The sequence below is a fragment of the Etheostoma cragini genome, chromosome 1, assembly GCF_013103735.1.
Source record: "Etheostoma cragini isolate CJK2018 chromosome 1, CSU_Ecrag_1.0, whole genome shotgun sequence".
Lineage (NCBI taxonomy): Eukaryota > Metazoa > Chordata > Actinopteri > Perciformes > Percidae > Etheostoma > Etheostoma cragini.
The window spans coordinates 6,851,166-6,870,781 of NC_048407.1; the positions used below are offsets into that span (position 1 = coordinate 6,851,166).

The window sequence follows — 19,616 nt, forward strand, 5'->3', positions numbered from 1 at the left end:
TAACCATGAGAGAGAGGGACAAAACAGAGTGACAGAGATATTTACGCATCATATTCTAGTATTGTAGAAAATTGATCTTAATAGTAAATTTCCTGAGTAACATTATCTGCTGCTTACTTGTAAGGCAAAGAGTACAACGGTTAATTTGTGCAAATGATTAGTAGACTGATCCTTGAGTGGTATGATTATGACTGTTTCAATTCAGGATAGTGGTAAGTAAACGTACATTTTTAGGCTACATACACATTCAGTTGGTCCGCGATCATCTGCCAAGCTTCCTTTCACTGTTTCATTACAGAGGCCTTGTTTTAGGTTTTTACAAATAATGTGTTTCAAGTTATCATACTTCAATAAGAAAATGCTGCTCACTCTGTATAAAGTATGAGCAACGCGTAGTCTCCATTTTAGCATTAGTAAATCTGTTATCCAACTCGCGGCCTGTTAAAGAAAGTTATGAACGTGCAATCTATCTCAATTACTTCCGCCCGGCTCAACCTAGTTGCTCCTCCCCAGCCTGGCTTGGCCTTCGTGAAACACACCAAGTCAGGCTGAACAGATTAGACTAGGTCAAGCCTCGCGTTATCTGGATTTATAAATTCTGCTTTTGTGAAACAGCCCCCAGCATGACAGGTTAGCTGACTCATGACTGTGATTGACAGAAACACTGTCCCTGGTCCAAATGGGCCATCGGCTGGTTAATCAACTTGCCCAACATACTTTTTTACTGGCCCTTAGGGCATTGCTTATGCCATGCACTGGAATGAGCCAAATCACTTTGCAGAAAAAGATATGACTAAATTATGAGAGACAATATCGCTTAATGAGGAAAAAGCCCACCCACAGCAGTGAAGACTTTTACAGGTTCCTGCGGTCGCTACTTGACCTATAAACCACCATCTTGCACAGCAGTTGACTGCTGCTGCCACAACACACAGCCTGCGCTTCTTGCTGCAGAGCTGTAATTCATGATAATTCAGCAATCTTGCCTTCCTTTTCTGTTTATTTTCAAATGGTGACTGTAAACATTGGGGACCTACTTTTAGCCCAATGCAATGGCAATGCTGGGGAGAGAGAGAGAGGAGGAGCACACAAAGTGGTGGCCACAACATATCTGGAAATACACCAGGCTCCGCATGAACACACTCCACAATAGGAAAGACATAGGCAGTACGCAGACATTATTAACATAACAAGAAACCGCTCAGAGTTATTTGCTGAATAAACTGATATCTTCCATAATAAATCTACTATTTCATTCACCTACAAAAAACTATACAAGGGCTGAAGATTACGGTTCGGAGCCGCGACGCGAACACTAATCGACAACAGAAGTCTGTCTCTGATCTAACGTCATTTCCACAGATTTAATTGTTCTTGGATACAAAGCGTTTGTTGCTAGTGCGTGACATGAAGGTCTGATTAATTTATCAAACAAGCAAACAAGCTGGCCCCGCTAGTCAACCACAACCTGAAATTTAGAGGAAGCAACATGCAGTCATTGTCAACACTTACCCTGGATCAGTATTATATGAATACAATGGTGTCATGCGAGTCAACCACAGTGTTTCTACATAATTTCCCTCTCCAAAATCACTTCAGAAGAGGTTAGTCACAGTGCTTACTTGCTTTGGTGTTAGTAAAGCTTTAAAGTTCAACAAAGAATGGTTCACGTTTACTAATGTGAACTGGTCCACTTTTAATTTTTATATTCAATGTAGATGCCCTTACAAAAAACACCCTAAAATGTCTACAGTAAAGAAAAGGAAAAGACAAGTAGAAAACAACGCTGAAGGATAAATAGCAGTTTAAAGACACAAAGAGCTGGATGACAGCAAAATCTGCAAAGTTGAAGAAGACACACACAAAGTAAACACTAAACGTTATTTGGTGTTATTAATAATTATTACGGTAAAAGAGCAACATTTCTGTTTTCTGTTTTTTGACATTTGAATGATATATTTTATAAACAAATAATTTGTTGAATCAAGCAATTTCTTTTTTAAAGTCATTCTATAAAGTTGGAAGGCAGAGGAGGGTGTTGGGTTAAGAATCAGTCAAAGACATTAAAGCATGTTGAGGCATTGCTCATGAGTGTGGGTGGCTGACTTCCTGTGTCTCGATCTAGCATGAGCATGCCTGACTGCTGATCTAGAAATACAGGCTCTCTGAGAGCTCAAAAACCAGAAAACCAGAACATACAATTAAAAAAACTGATGGGTCACTGTGCTCCTTGCCATGTCAGTAAAGGCCATGGGATCCCACCAGCTGCAACGTCAAATTCTACCTCCCTACTTCCAGCACCCTTGCTCAGAACACACCCATCTTCCAACTCGGCATCCATTCCAACTCAACTACACAACTGTAAAGTTTTTTGAGTGTATTTTGCACGGTTGTGATGCTATTGTGGTGAGACCTGAAAAGGTACTCAAATCCTCTTCTGTGGTAGTTCCTGTTACAGTAAAAGATAATGGAACAGTGACTGGAAATCGTAGTACGTAGAAGTTCCTGGCATAGCAGGACACTGCACGGCATTACAGGCAGGGTTCTAAATTAACACCCGCCAACCCGCCAAATGCGGATTAAAATTAATTTTAGCGGGTGTTACTAAAAACTTACTAGCCAGTTTGGCCGGTGATGCAAGGGCATTACATGCATGATACACAAGGCTCTGTTCACGGCTCGGCTCTCCCCTGGCAGTAGTTCCTACTTCCTTTGATGCCAACCTGAGTAGGTGGAATCCGGTGGCTACCAAATCTCTTCAAAGCACTTGACCATTTTCTCAGGGGATATGCTGACATTGCACGCCACTTGGGGAAGGTATGTTCATTCATAGCCTACTAAAACCAGCAGTGTAGATTTAGGATTATTTAATGTTTGCTTTATTTTCTGTTAATCAGTTTTAAATGCTGTCTGATATAATGCAGTTGTTTTGCATGTAGTCCCAGGAGGCCACAAACATCAATGCTGTTCTGAGGGCAAAAACCAAGGGGTTCCTCAACATAGGCAAGGATGGTGGAGTGCTCAGGTTTTGCTGCCTTCTTCCATGACACCATCTATCAACTGAGCAACCTCTCCAAGTCACTGCAGAGGTCAGTATCAACCATGGCTGAAGCTCAGAGTCATAGAAAAGTACAAGTCAAGGTATGTATCATATATCCTTCAATTTATGATTAGATTTTGTGTTGGTGTGTTTTCACCTCAGTATAAATAAAAAGACACTCATCCATCTATCTCTAACTCTATCTATCTCTCAGTGGTGTCCTGCAGGCCATGCGGCTGACCAGTTTCCAGTACTGGCCAGTGGCAGACACAAGTTCAGTTTAGCAATTCAAAAGTAATGAACACATCTTTACACATTTTAGGTTTTAAGACAACTACTTAACTTTATATTAATGTTTTCCCTTTTGTTCTCAGATTTGGGTGATGAAGAAGTAAACATACTCATCAGTCACTTCCAACCTCTTTTACTGTCTGCTGGAGTGGATGTGGAGTTGATCCCTGATCAATGGACAATTCTCAAGACTGAAATGTACACAGCAGGATTCAGCCAAGGTACTTGGAGAATGTTTGAGAAAATCTCATACTGATGAACCTTATCAGTAACATTTTTGAACAAGTGTTTGAAAAGTTCCCAAGCTCTAATGAAATGTCTAATATTGTGAGACAGTTTTTATTTTGTCTAACAGGAATCAGAGTAAATGTCATTTGTTAAAGACACAATCCAAATTTGATGCCATATTTTGATAACTAAAGGTGCATAATGCACATAGTCTGTCTCATACTGCTACAGGAAACTTTGAGCAGACATGGCCTACTGTGAACTGAATGCTGCGCCATTGGTGTCCTGATGTCCTTGATCTTTTTGATGCTTTCCTAACCATCCCTGCAACTACAGCTGACTGTGAAAGAGGGTTCCGTGTTATGAAGCAGGTAAAGACTGGCGCTCCCGCCTAAAAGGTGAAACCCTCTCTGACCTCCTTAAAACCCAGTTGTGCTCACCTGACATCAAAGACTTTGATCCAACCAAAGCCATTGAGATCTGGCATGCTGACAGTTTGCGTTCACGCAGGCCTGACTTTGTGCGCAAACATGGACAAAAAGAAATAGAGGGTGGCTCGGATTCTGATGGCACCACCTCTGAAGAAGAAGAGCTCTGAAGACATATGTTCGATAGATAGATAGATAGATAGATAAACCCCAAACATGTAATGAAATGTTTGCACTTTCTGTGTTCATTTTGTTGTATGTATTGTACTTTATGTACTTTTAATGCCAACAATGTTAATAAAATTAACAAATGCATTCAGTGGCACTCATAATTTCTCTTATTTTCACTGGACAAAAATTTGTTGTGATTGGCTGGTAACTTTAGAAAGTCACCAGCCAAATTGGTTGGTGATCAAAAAAGTTAATTTAGAACCCTGATTACAAGGCACCGCAGAGCGTAGTAAGATGTAACAGGGCGTCACAGGACCACGGTGACAGACTTGACTAGTTAATTAGAAGGAAAAAACACGTAGAAGGACTTTAGGGTCCTTTCAGGGGAGTTGGAAACAGCCCCACCAGGCAGACTGTGACATTAAGCAGAGGATTCAGCAGTTGCTGCAATGATAGTCAAACTGGTCATTAATTATTGCGTTTGAACCCATCCTCTCATACCCTCCCAGCTTCCCTGGCAAAAGGGTGACAAAAATGATGCCATTGCACCTATTGTGTCGAGCGGTGTGTGGTTGAGACAATCACAAGTTATGAAGACTTCAAAGCTGGACTGACTGAACATATATGTACCTGTATGACCATTCGTCCTCAGCTTTGAGGAGCTGTACAACCATATGCTCCTTCCGCCTGAAAGGCTTTTACAATGCTATGGCACCATAACCAAAAGAACTGTTATGTTGCTCTAGCCTAAAGGATGTTCAAAAATTAACTGTTTAATCGTTAACCTACAATATTAATTTTGACCAATTAACACTACCACTTTAACAGTAAAACAATATTATAAACAAAAATAAAAAGTTAATGAAAAACTTTCTTGCATGATTAAAGAAAAATAGCCTGTACAATCTCTTATCTGCTAGTTTTTGGTGCTTAACTTTTTGGTGCTAACTTTGCACTAGTGTGTTGCGTTTTAAGCTGTTTTATTCCTGCTCAGTTGGTGGCTCTCTGCTAGACAGTGCTCACAGTGAAGTGCTACGTGACATATGCCACTATATTTACAAGGATACACACAGCTGACAACCTGCAGTTGGATGCAGTTGTGACGGGCACAGACATGCTGTGGACTTATGTTGGCAAGTGCTTCCAAGAAAGTGGCTGCATGTGTCAACGGCAAAGGAAAAGACATTAAGGCTGTGCGAACGGTAGCCTACAAGTCCGCAGCTGTCTGCAGAACACCAAAATCAAGTCTGGGCCTCCCAATAGGGGTGAACTGGGACTTGTTGCCTGCTTGTTGGTTAATGGTTAATGAGGGTCAGCTATTGCTCAACAAAAAGAAATCTCTAAATTTGCTTGCCTAATATATGTATAAAAAACTATTTTTGTCAAGCTGCTACTTTTGTGTTTGAGAGAAGACTGTTTATTTCCATCAAAACAACAGGACATGGCAACCATGGCAACAAAGTCATTTAGCACATGCTGAGAAAGATGAGGTCTTTAGATGTCCCAATGTGGCAGGCCCGCCAGCCCCTGCTAGCTTAGATGGAGTTGTCCCTCGTGTTCACAGTGTTAAGAACATCATTTTAATGCCATATCTTAATTGAACTGAAACACTTCACTCAATTGAAGAATACTGAACTATTAGCTCAATCAATGGAAATAATGTACAGAAACTAGTACAAAAAATGAGTAACCTTGGCCTGAGCAGTTCACTGTGCATGTGGATCTCCTCAGGAACCGACCACAGAATGTACGGATGGAGAAGCATTCATCATCCACCCTCATACTCCACACAGGCACACCCCAGGGCTGGCTCCTCAGCTCCCTCCTTTGTTCCATATATACACACGACTGCTCTCCCATTCACCCCAATAACACCATTGTCAAATTTGCTGATGACACCACCATAGTAGGCCTGATATCTAACAACAATGAGGCAGCCTAGAGAGAGGAGGTTCAGCAGCATTTGATAAACTGGTGTCTTCCAAATAATCTGGATTTAAACACTTACAAATCCAAGGAAATCATAATGGACTTTAGGAGATCAAGGCACACTGAGCACTCTGCCCTCTCCATTCATGGAGTAGAAGTGGAGAGGGTGGAGAGCTTTAAATTTCTGGGTGTGCACATCTCGGCTGACCTCACCTGGACTACGCACATCTCTCATCAGGTAGGAAAGGCATAAAAGAGGCTCTACTTTCTAAGGAAGCTAAAACTCGCTCACCTCCCTCTCCACCTTCTGACCAACTTTTTGATAGAGAGCATACTTCCCTATTGCTGCAATGTGTGGTTTTCCAGTTGCACAGAAAAGAATAGAAAGGACCTGCAGCGGGTGGTTAGGGCTGATAAGCGCATCATTAGAACACCATTGCTTCCACTCGCAGACATCTACAATGGTAGACTGCAGAAGAAAGTCAGTTGTAACAATACATACCCTGGCCACTCTCTTTTCTCTCCACTGCCCTCTGGTAGGAGATTAAGGTCCATCATGTCCAAATCAAACAGGTTTAAAAAAAAAAAAAACGCTTCCATCCAAAAGCTGTCAAATCCATAACCCCACATAGCCACTGAAAAAGAACTGCTATTACACCTGGGACCGCTCTGTTTGTGCGTGTTGTCGGTGCACTTTCATCTACCCTAAACCCTCATGCGATGCAAAAGCAATATCAAACTAGCAGTCATGCCGTTTGCGTGGCTACGACCAAATCACAGCATGATGATATTCACTACAACAATTTCCTGTGTTATTGTCTAAAGCCCACTCCACTCAAAAATTTGTCTGACTACACTGACTACACCGTATCCAAAGTTGGTCACCAGAAAGGTGTTTTTTTACATTCTTCTACAGAAGAGGGAGATGTCTGTGCACTTTCCTGAAATCGGAGATCAAAATGCTTCCTAGGCAAGCTACATTAGGTACATTAAATAGGGCTGGGTACCGAATAGGCCAGCACAATTTGGGGAAAAACATAGAGGCTTTGATGAAGAGAAAGGAGAGCATTTCAGTGCTTGGGAGCGCTTTAAAACCTATTTTAAAAGAGTCTGTTTAAAACTCACAGAAGAAAGAAGTAGTGTTTTGTGATGCAAAAAAGTTATTTAAAAAAGGAAATTGCAAGGGGTGACTCAAGATCACGATTTTTTTACGATTAATCGTGCAGGCCTAGTACAAAATTCAATACTTTTAGGAAATGACCAAATAACCTTATAAAAATTATTGTGTATTGAAATATGCCTTGTCATTTAATTCCCAATTTCAATACCATGCAACATGCCGTAATGATGTTATTTATTTATGCTTCATAAAATTGGTATCAAAAAAAGCATTGTTCAGGAACCGGTATCAACGTCCCGGTAATGAATGTATTAACGGGAATAAGTATCAACCTCCAGAAACAGCGGTGGGGGCTTGGACAAGATCTAGAATTACTCAATTAGGAACGAGTTGATTGGCTTCCAGCACGTTTTTTTTTCTCACTTTTTATGTGGAGAAAATAAAAAAATGTAAACAAAATATTAATCATACCAGAACATTTTCATATACTTTAAAATGTGAACTGTTGGGTCCTTGTAAATTCTGGAGTGTGGTCTAGACCTACTCTATCTGTAAAGTGTCTCGAGAAAACTCTTGTTATGAATTGATACTATAAATAAAATTGAATTGAAATTGAATTGAATTGACATTAGGCTAAAAAAATAACACGTTGAATAAAAAAATCTGTTAGAAAGGACGTGACTATATTTGAGGGAATAAAGCAAAAACTGTCTATTCAACCTTTTAATCTGCTCTTCTCTAATATCTATCACGGCAGCTCTGTTTCTCAACTTTTTAAGTCAAACTGACATTTCATGATGGATTTATATTCTTTGCATGCCTGACAGAACTGACACAAGCTGAGCAAATTATCACTCACAGATCTCCTGTCATCTCATACAGTCACTTCATTTATTAAACTTGAATTAGTTTCAACATGCTTGACTCATGTGAACATCGGTCATATGAGCAACAGGTCTATGACATAGCCATGCCTCAACATGTATGGTTGGAGTGAGCACACTCCTTAGATGACGAGGCTGCGGCAATTCTTTCACAACTCTGTCCCAACAAGGCTCGATGCTGGAGGATTTGGCATCACCTTTGACCTGGACTGATTTGGTCAGCTGTGCCTTAATAACATGTATCATTTCCAAATATGACAGCACTCACACACAATTACTGTGGCAGTGCCCAGGAGGTGAACTGGCACCTCTCTAGCTACCAGTCCACACTCTACTCCGTACAGGGACTTGAACCAGTGACCCTCCGGTTCCCAACTCCCTACCGAGTGAGCTACTACCACCTCAAAACCACTTCTTTTCACATCATATTCCCATGCAGTTTAGAATATTTCAACCTATATGGAGACGAAAGTGAACTGAATATTTGTGTTTGGGATTGCTTGTCTCCGCAGTGAGTATTGCGTACTTTAAGTGGTTTATGCGCAAGCAATCAAACCACAACATGTTGTGTAAACATCACACAACAGTGTAGGCCAACAAAATACTTTTCTGGAAGCCTAGAGAGGTCAAAGGTCAGCCCACAGGTCAGGGCCAACACACAAAAACAAGGATCAGTGTGACCTTAAGGTGGTCATAACTCAATTACAAAGTCTATGCTCTATTAGCTATAAAAGTCAAATGGAAAACATCTCTCTCTCTCTCTGCACCATCCCTTTAACTCTCCTGCACTCCGTCTCACAGTTTGAAAAAGTTCACAAATTACAACTCAATATTTAAGATTATGCTCCTTAAGTATTCAATCTAGATCGGTACTGTGTCCTGAAATGTAAGCATTTTGGAGCCAATGACATAAGAAATATATTATATAAATACAAAATTAAATCATCTTACCTCATAGGACCAGACACACTGGACCCCGGCAAACCTCCTGACACACCGGCCCACCTCCACATCCTCATGGGTGGTGTACATCTCCTGTAAACACTCTCGAATGTGGGGCACCATCCTCTTGAGGACTTCGCGGCTCATGATAACCCCCGGGCCCCCCATGCAGAAGTTTTCCCCAGGCTCCAGGGCCAGTTTCCCCAGCTCGTCCCGGGCTCCCATGCCGGTTTGACCAAGGAAGATGGCCTCGCTACTGTTGAGGCTGCGCAGGAAGCTCTCTAGCCTGTCACTCTTGATGTAGACATCATCATCGGCCCTCATAAACCACTCATACTTGTCTAGGTAATGGTCATGCATGTACTTGAGCATCATGAAGGACTTTTTCTGCGGTGGGTACGAGTCATCCACATTCCTCAGAGCCACTATGGGAATGGGTATGGAGGTGTCCGAGCCCTCGCTGGAGAAGAACTCCACACGACCTGGAATTGTCTGTGCCCACGTCCTGTAAACACACATACAGAAATGGATGGAGTAAGATACATTGTCCTCTGGACCTCGTAGAGAAAATGGCGGAGAGAAGGAGGTTAGCTAAGCGGAGATCCATCCCTGAGCAGCTCCTTCAGCGACAGACTGATACACCCACGGTGTAAGGAGAAGTACCGTAGGTCCTACATCCCGGCCGCGGTCAGACTGTACAATACCTGCACTACCTGATATTGTTGTAGTTTCTGTTCCTGTGTTTCATTTCCTCCACACACTCTGGATATGTTTACTATCTGTATTTATATATATATATATATATTTTTTTCAGTTACAAGTACTTACTTTTTTATATTATTTATGGTTACATACTTTTGCTAAACTATTTTAATCGCATATTCAATTTAATTTAACGTCACTTACTTACACGGCAATATTGTTTTTCTGTAGCATTACAACCGCGTTTTACAAAACCTTTATTTGATGTCACTTACATTCGCCACTGTTTGCTTGTTTTGTGTTTAGTTGTTTTTGCTCTTATAGTATAGTATAGTATAGTATAGTATAGTATAGCATAGTATAGCATAAAAAATCTTTTAACAACATTTTGGCAGGTCAGTCTGGAGATGCTTTACGCCAAGTTTTGTGCAGATCCATTGCACGGTCTAGGAGGAGTTAGAAAAATTGTGTTTGGATTTTTAAAAATTTCCGATGTCGATTTTTCATTCATAAAGTGTAGCCGGAAGTGGGCGAGGCCTATACTACAAGACTCAGTTGGATCCAGGGAACGCGTGGCTATATGGTTTTTAAATTTCCGATGTACAGTTTGGGAGTTATAGGGCCAAACACGTTTTTTCTGCTGTAGCACCACCTATTGGTGGAACTGGGTCAAATGTTGAGCCTGGGATCTTTGCGGAGTTTAGGACCAGTCCTGAAAATGGTACACTGCCACCATGTACGGTTTAGGCTTACCTGGTAGAGCAGGCGCCCTCATATAGAGGTTTACTCCTCGACGCAGAAGCTGCAGGTTCAACTCCGACCTGCGGCCCTTTGCTGCATCTCATTCCCCCTCTCTCTCCCCTTTCATGTCTAAGATGTTCTACAAAGGCGTAAAATGCCCAAAAGAAACCATCTTTAAAAAGGAAAAACATGTCTAAATAATAGAGTGTCAAGCATGTTTCTATCAGATCATCGATTGACTTTCCTCACTACATCTGCATCAGAGGAAGAATATCAAGTCAGTAACATAATGTTAGGCTGACAGACAGCAGGAGAGCATAAACTGACATGTGACTGTAATGTATGCTTTGGTTTTCAAAGTGCTCAAAGATTCTTTAGTGTGGAAGCACAGTAAGAAGCTGCAGCAGACGGGGGACAATTCTCACTATCGGCGCTTACCCACTACTGGTAACAGCTCGACTTGACGCCCCGACGCCTCCGTTTTACATTGCAGATTTTAGTACCGCTTCAGAGTGACTGGTCATCATAGCGCCACAGGAAATTGCCTTGACATCATTTTCAACGCAACTCATAACCGCAATACATAATGAGTCAGTATTTTCTAAGCATGACTGTAAATGATAAGAAATATTTAGTTAGAGTCTACATTGGAAAATGGCAAAACTGCCCCTTGAAACTATGTGTTATGGTTCCTCTGCTAAGGTACCACCAAAAGCAGAAGGGAGAATAAGTGACTTGAGAAGTAAAACTTATTAGTGTTTTGACATACATCACTTTAATTTATTGCATTGTGTTTGTGAAGCATTAAAAGAAGAACTAGGTTTACCACTGTGTTCTTTTACCGAAAAAAAAAAAAACATCTACTGCTGATCCAGTGCAGTCCAGATTGGTCCTATTAAAACTAGAAGCAATCTGCTGCATTAATGGGACGGTTAGTATCAGAGCCTTGGAAGAAGGTTTAGGCTTAAATCCAATTCTATAGAGCCCTTAAAGAATTCCACTGGAGTAAACATTAGTAATTAGTATAATATGGAAGTTATTATAAATTAGATTGGGAATTTCACACAAGGATCCTAACTTCAAAAAACACTGTAACGGAGACGAGGCTGTTGTTGTGAGATCCTTCAGCTAAACACATTTTCTATAAAGTACTAGCATCAGACTCCTGAACTGAACATAAAAACGATTTCCTGAATGGAGATGCAATCCTTAACTCTGTTTGTGTATGCTCTTCAGTTTTTTTTTTTTTACATAGTAATGTGATATTGCAAAAAAAATGACCTTACATTACATACCAATATAATCAGTGTAGAAGTTAACCAAAATGACTACATGGGAGTCATGAGCTTCTATCTGTGGTCCCAGGAGATGTTCAGTGCAAATTTCAGGACATCTCTACAGACACATATCAACTTCTGACTGAGTATGACTCTATATATAGTGAAGTGAGTCAATGCCAGCACTTAGTCTGACGTCTGATGTGATTCTATTTGATGGCTGTTGAAAACAAAAGGTTGGAGAAGCCCTGGTTGGTTTCCTGACGATGCAAATAATTGTTGGTTTAAGTCATATCCCAGATCTGTCAAGCTTAAGTTTGGAGAAAGGCACATAAATTATGCAGCAGACATATAGACATTTTATACTCAGTGTTAACATCATAGCATCAATGAAGAGGCCCAATATGATGCAAAATAATTCTGATTCTTAAGACATAGTTGACTATGTCTATCTGACCTTAAAGCTACTTAAGGGGACGTACAAATGAGATTTTAACGAATCAGGTTCTAATAATCTCAGCATACCAGTACACAAACTATATACAGTACATATTACGCAGCCCCTAAATTTGTACATATTTGTGTTTTCTTGTCCATTCTTAGGTTGGGTGCTATAGCAATCAATGTGGACCAAACTGTGAAGATGGGTAGAAATAACTGCTAGCTAGCCAGCTAACTTAGCTACCTGATAAATATAGCTATTGTTAAAGGCCCTCTAAATAGAATTCGAGTGTTTGTATCGCTCCATGTCCACCGAGGTAAGCTTAATAAGAAGCAAACATTTAATTGCTAACGTTATAAAGTGAGATTGGTGGTCCGTTACCTTACTATTAGACGAGTGTGTAAAGCATGGGTATTTGAGGAAAAAGCAGCATTTTTCTCTGACACGTCACATACCTATGTGCCGCTACGGCTCGGCTATTCAGGTACTTCTGGGCAGTCATGACACCAACGAACATGAAATTATTGGATCTGGAGCCAGGTTTCTCGGTCGCTGGTGAACCGTTATCTTGCGGTGGCCATAGTACTCCGCCGTATTCCTTTCTGTGACCCCCGTTTATTCCACAGCCGGCAGGGTTTGCCTTTCGTTTTTGTCCAGCTTTCTTCAACTCGGTTGCCTTGGGTAAGATGAGTCTGGAAGCCAGAGTGAACCCGACAACCAGTCCCAACAGAACACTAAACCATGCTCTTCGGCTTCGACCTGCCATTCCCCAAAACTTCACCGGCACACTGTGTATCCTCGCTGTATCCTAAAGTAAGCGCGTTTTAAAAGATAACCAATAAACACAAATTAAAAAAAAATTAAAAGAATAAAACAACAAAAACAGATAGGTAGCTAGGACTCCTATGTCTCAAGATAAACCGGGCTCACACACACACTCTATCATAGTATAAAAGCGCTTTTCTTCCAGTTGCCTACGTAGCATCACAGCAGTCTCCTTGAAATCGCCACCTGAACCGTTCTCTGCCGCGGCATCGTCTGTTCATCAAACTGTCCGTAAGACCATCGGCAAACTTCAACGCCGATCGACAAATGAAGCAGTTTTTTTCTTTGCCTTAAATAGCGACCCCATACTCGCCATTATCTTGCCATCGGAAGAATGTCTGACTGCCGAAATCGCCGATCGCTAAGGGTTAACAGTGGTTTGACTCAACGGGCTATCCGTAGTAGAGCTCTGACTGGGTCCGTTCCGAAGTGGGAGAGGCCGGAAGTACTTCTTTTTATTCATTTTTTTCTGTGATCACTGTCCTTTACGTAGCTTAATTCAGAAGCACATACTCTCCCGGATAATGTATCGATCACATTAGTATACGTTAAGACTATTTGTTTCAATTAATTTAACTTTGTTTCCAATGAATGTTTATCCGTCATTTTAGGTTCGAGCGGCTGGCTTTAAATGCAATACCCATGAGCCTCAGCCGCTGTTTCCATGGAGAAGTATCCAGTCTGAGGCGCGAGATCCAGTGGTAGCGATATCAAAGCACTTCGTTGTAGTAGTTGTTAACATAACACGGCGCCATAGTTGCTGAATTCTGCTAAAATTGACACCAAAATTAAAAGTGAATTGATAATAGATAATCCATATTCTGAGTAGCCTTTGACTTCCATTGATGTGAATGGATGTTTCTTTCCAAAATGCACCCTGGGAGTCATACTTTCCACAGTTGTCAAGTACTATGACACCAGACGTGATGATCGGCCACTGCTTTACTACTACTACTACTAATAATAATAATAATAATAATAATAATAATAATAATAATAATAACAAATTGTATTTATATAGCAACTTCATTAAACCCAGGGAGACTTCACATACTTACTTTGGCTAAGCTAAAGGAGGTTGTAGGCTTTTTTATTTTTTATGTTTTTATAAAGTAGTGGCGTCCGGAATTTTGCTGTACAGCAAAAAAAATACCTTTATAGCTTAGCGGTATGAAGAATTCATTTAGTTGATTCGTTTTGCCACGTTAGGCCTATCTACACCTAAATAACAGAAAACATTAAAAAAAAAAGTGTTGTTAAGTAGGCTTCCCCAGACGCAGCATGTGTCACAGCTCTCTGGTCTCGAGCTCCCCCATGTGGTTGTAGTTGGTAAAGTCAAATAAATTATTAAATAAAACATTTTAAACTTCATTATCTAATTTTATTCTACATAAATATATGTGTTCCAACAGTTTGAAATGATTTCTAGTCGTGTTGTTTCCCATCGAGCTTCAATTCCAAGAACCCTCCTTATCAATCCAATCCCCAACACTCCATATGACTTCAGTGGACAGGCTGGAAGCCCCGAACAGGTTAATTGTTAAGTAATTAGAAACAGAATTTTGATTATTTTTAAAATAAACAGAGTGTAAATCTTGTCACCAAAATTGACTCGGAAAAGAAGACTCTTCATAAGAATACAAAGGGAAGGGACCAAGGGAAAATTTAATTGACATTTTCTTAAAATTAGCTTTAAAAACTGAATAACAGTTTCACTTGTTATAATTTATAAAATAGTTCCAACTCAAAAAGTGAACCTGGTCTTTAAAAATACTGTCATGTCTGATCAGAGCTAACTAAAAGAGTCATTACATCTTATTGGTATTTAGCAAATAATATTGGATTGCAAGAAGGCACTAAGGACCAATGAGCCTAATGGGTACACTATGTGTATAGAATCTTTACATAATTGTGTATAGAAGGCTATGTATAGAATTTTTCAAATATCTCCAAATAGTGTTAAATTTTAGTTTCTGGTCATTTTCGGTCTCCACACATTTTTTAACTCAATTTGGTAATGAAGCCACACTAGGGAGAGTAGCCTCAGCCTAGTACTAGAACTATAGCAACTGATTGGCATGAGGAAGAGGTGGAAAGACCAGCAACCGTATAATTTCAAAACCTGCCAGACATGAAGGGGCAAATGAGGAATTGCCAAGAGTTGGGGAAGTCTCCTGGTGAGATGCTCTCATTTAGTGTGCATTTAGCAGTGCCAACGCAGCAATGCTAACAATAATGACTTTTTTTTCTTCTTCTTTTTTTACTGTGAGTACTGAAAGTTGACATTTTATCTCTGTCTAGTGACAGTGATCATGTTGTTATTTCAGATTAGTACTGGTAAACTTATCTAGATGTAGGAATAGAAGGCCTTATGCATTACACAGTAAAAATGTGTCGCTGTGTTTGGCAGGTGTTTGTGTGTGCCAAAACTGCGGTGGAGAGCTTGTGCTGTAGGGGGGTGAGTGCGTTTTGGCCGCCAGTCGAGGAGCTCACCCCGCTATCAGCAGAAGTGACATGCCTCACTCAGCATCCAGGATCTGAGGCATGCTGCCTGAATCCGTTTGTGCTGAAGATAGTATGCACACATTTCAGGCAGGATCATGGTCCCCTTTAAGATAGTATACACACATTTCAGGCAGGTTCATGGTCCCCTTCAAGCCAGCATGCAAAAGTATTTTAATTGTCTATATTTACTTTACTATTCTTTTTAGACTGAGTCATTTGAAAGCCTACTTATTCATGGACAATTCCAGTTCACTGCATACAGGTAGGCCATTAAAAATAAAAGTCTTAGTATCAAGACAATCATATTGGGCCATTATAGCCATTCCCCTTGGTATCATATAATCTAAAGAAAACAGAATGACATATGGTGATACCTCACAATAGCAGTGTTAGAACTGATACTGCTACAGTAGGTACTAGTACTGAGCATTTGAGCACCTCAATGACAATATACTGTAGCTTCACTCCATGTAGTGTAGAAAAGAAGTGACCAGTATGACAGACTGTACCCCTATGGTTGGTTTAGGCCTTCCCTAAAAAAAATGAATAATAATATGTTATTAGGATGTGGGTTAATAGGAAAGACATTGTTGAAGCTATTTCTATAGAAATAATCTTTTGAGTTTATTTTGTGAGACCTGAGAAAACCTGTGTTGCAAATGGAACAAAGAAATTGGAGTTGACCATTGACCTAGAATAATGTAATTTGATTGTCAGCTAGATTTAGTATAAAAGAAATAGTATCCTGCAAAACAGCCAGAAGCCATTGGACTTTGGAGCAACACAGTCTTTTGACCTACACGGAACTGCACATTTAATTTGTAAGAAAAGTTAAGATGCTAAGTTTTGTATTTTATGTAACATCGTCAAGGTATGATGCTGGCAGCAGCACACCGCGTCTTAATCATCATGATCACCCTGATTGTTCTACAGATAGCCTGCACGAAGGGCTACAGCGTCAAAACAAAGTCACAGATATGCTCATTAAACAACAGTTTGTCTCAACTGCCTCAAAGAGACATATCCACGTTTACAGGGAATCCTGATTCTACAGATCTCGAACAGTTCACAAGTGGAGATCCACTTGATAATAATAATAATAGTAATAAATTGAATTTGCATAGCGCTTTTCCCAAGCTCAAAGTCGCTTTACAGAGTAGAAACAGTAGATAAATATACATTAAAAAAAACAACTAAGGATAGGCAGAACAGAAGAGATGGGTCTTCAGACGGGACTGAAAAATGGTGAGGGACTCAGAGATGTGGATCTCATGGGGGAGGGTGTTCCAGAGCCTGGGAGCTGCCTTGAAAATGCTCTGTCCCCAAAACTGCGTAGCTTTGACTTGGGGACGTAGAGGAGACGATCTCATTTGGAGCTGACGGCAGGTCATATGTCCAAGGACTGCAAGAAAAGGGCCTCTTGTCCATATCGTTCACACAAGCACCCAGCTATCTTGCACGTTGTAAAGGAAGATTCATCAAAGAACAACAGTGCAGATGACAGCTCACAAATCACAAGTGAAGTCACAAGTGCTCTCGTGTCTGCAGGGTACAGAAGAGGTGACCATACTGGGGCCGGGAACAGTGAGCGTATTCTTCCCAATATAACAATATAATAATATAATCAAGACCAATGCCTTCCTGGATCAAGGAAGAACAGCAACTTTCTGAACTGAAGTCTTGGCAAAGAAGCTGAATCTGTAGACAGAGTTCCTGCTTCACACTATAGCGCAAGAAGGGAATAGCTGTGAATTTCCTAATCTGGAGCCGTGTGGCTTAGAAGAGCAAGATTACATCCAGCTGCCCAATGTGTATACTAAGGCAGACATACCTCTAATAAAAGCCAACATCCACAGAAGAAGTTGGAGAAGTGGTCTTACCTGAGTCAAGTCAATCTCCCAAAACTTGAAGTAGAAGTTGGTCTTCTCATTAGTGTCAATGCGTAAAAAGCCATTAAACCATGGGAGATCATCAATAGCCAGGACCATACGAGGTGAAGACAGCTCTTGGTTGAGTTTTCAATGGACCAATCAAAAAATGCCAGGAGAAGGAATCGGATGGTGGCAAAAGTTTCTTTGACAACCGTATTTCTGTCATAAGCATTGAAGACGTGCTGATATTGCACTACAATGCAGATTTTCCAGAAAGAAGATGTGAGGACAGACGAGAACAGTCTAAATGGATGGTCCCTTCCGCATCAAACTGCCTTTGAAGGATGACAAAGTGAAGATGGCATGAAACCGGGGTATTGCTGAACAGAGGCTTAACTCTTTGAAGAGGAAGTTCAGTAGGAATAAAGACTTCTTCCAGGAGTATAAGGCTTTTATGGTAAAATACTGGAAAAAAGGCAAGGGTTCCAGAAGAACAGTTGAGTTGCAGTGATGGAAGAGTATGGTTCATCCCAGACCGTGGGGTGTACCATCCAAAGATGAGGAAACTCAGAGTTGTCTTTGAGTCTGTGGCTACTCACCATGGTGTGTCGCTAAATGACCAGTTGTTGCAAGGGCATGACCTTACTAACACCCTCATCGGAGTGTTGCTGAGATTCAGACAGAAGCCTGTTGCCATTATAGCGGATATGGAGTCCATGTTCTACCAGGTGTGGATTCCAGACACAGACACAGAAATGCTATGCTTTCTCTGATGACGAGGTGGCAATCTAATTGTGAAAACAGAAGAGTACAGAATGTGTGTGCACCTGTTTTGTTCTACATCATCCCCTACTTGTGCAGACTACTGAAGTTGGTAGACATTTTCGGCTCTAAAGCGTATATACCTCCAAAACACGTCGTCTTTTTATTTTTGCAAAACTTAAAACGGGGACACTAGACCTAGAGCTTTTTTTATTAGGGGCTCATTAGTCCTAATAATATTCAAGATAAAAAGTCCTAATATTTCAAGATAGAAGGTCCTAATATTTCAAGATAAAAATTCCTAATAAATCAAGATAGTAAGTCCTAATATTTCAAGATAAAAAGTCCTAATATTTCAAGGTAGAAAGTCCCAATATTTGATGATGTTGTAATGTTTACTGAACTACATTTATCGGACACCTTTTGGTTTATTGCTTCAAGTTTGTTTCTGCAACAGTTCAATGAGTATCAGATATAACTATTGAGGAAATATTATAAAACAAGATCGCTGCACAAACAAGCTACAATGTAAGTTAATTGGACAATTGTCCAGCTTGTGTTCATAAAAGTGCTCGTTTTGTTACTGACAGACTCAGATTAGTATTCTAAGTGTCTGACAACATTATGGAAAAGATTTCTAAGAAGGTCAACCTTTCTGTTGAAGATTAAGATCCTTTTTTAAAATATAAAAGTCCGTGAAATTGCGTCCGCTAAACCCACCAGACTCCATGTAAATAATCAGTAATTTTGGCGTCGTAAAATACGGCTTTCGGAAAAATATCTGAGCAGCGCTGGTTCTGGCTGTCTTGAGCCTGCGTGTGTAGGGTGTTTTTGGTCAATGTTTTCTTTCATTCCAATATCGGGTCTGTCAGTCACAGTGAAAACCGGGGACTATTCCGGTGACAGGTCACCAAAACCGGGGACTGTCCACGGAAACCAGGGACGTCTGGTCACCCTAACGTATAGGCTGACTATAGTCAGTTAGCTTTGTGTGTAACGTAACACAAACCCACCCATCTCTTAGAAGCAACGCTTAATATTTCAATAATAATGAAAAAATAATGGCACAAAAGGAGCACTAACGCCACAAATCTTATGTGTCACCAAAGGATGTTGTAATATTTTCCTAGCAGGCTAAGCTAACGCTGTTGTTAGCAAAGGTCTGGTGGCGTAACGTTAGCTAGCTGTCTACACTTGTGAAAAGCTGTCTACACTTGTGGAAAGCCGAAAGCCGAAGTTGTGTCTCACTTTCCCTCCCAATATCAATATAAACATAATAAAGACACCTGGACTTGTTCAAAACTATAGACTGTTAATATTAAAAGATATATATACAAAAGCCATATTAGGCAAGACCAGTTGCAAAGAAGAGGCGGGCCGCTTTGTTTTCTCCCCTACGTGACGTCATGCATTGCATTGTGGGGGGAAAGGAGAATCATTGCGTACCACTGTAAAATA

General features: G+C 40.5%; 1 protein-coding gene across 1 annotated transcript in view; it reads right to left on the reverse strand.

Moving 5' to 3' along the window:
• The window catches only part of chsy1 (chondroitin sulfate synthase 1), a 57,590-nt gene extending 44,106 nt beyond the window's left edge, over nt 1-13,484 (reverse strand). The window contains exons 1-2 of the mRNA XM_034874080.1: nt 12,651-13,484; nt 9,043-9,538 (exon numbers count right to left, since the gene is read on the reverse strand). Of these exons, the coding sequence (XP_034729971.1) occupies nt 9,043-9,538; nt 12,651-12,961 (807 nt within the window). The 5' untranslated portion in view covers nt 12,962-13,484. The remainder of the gene's footprint in view (nt 1-9,042; nt 9,539-12,650) is intronic.
• Between the last annotated feature and the right edge of the window lie 6,132 nt (nt 13,485-19,616).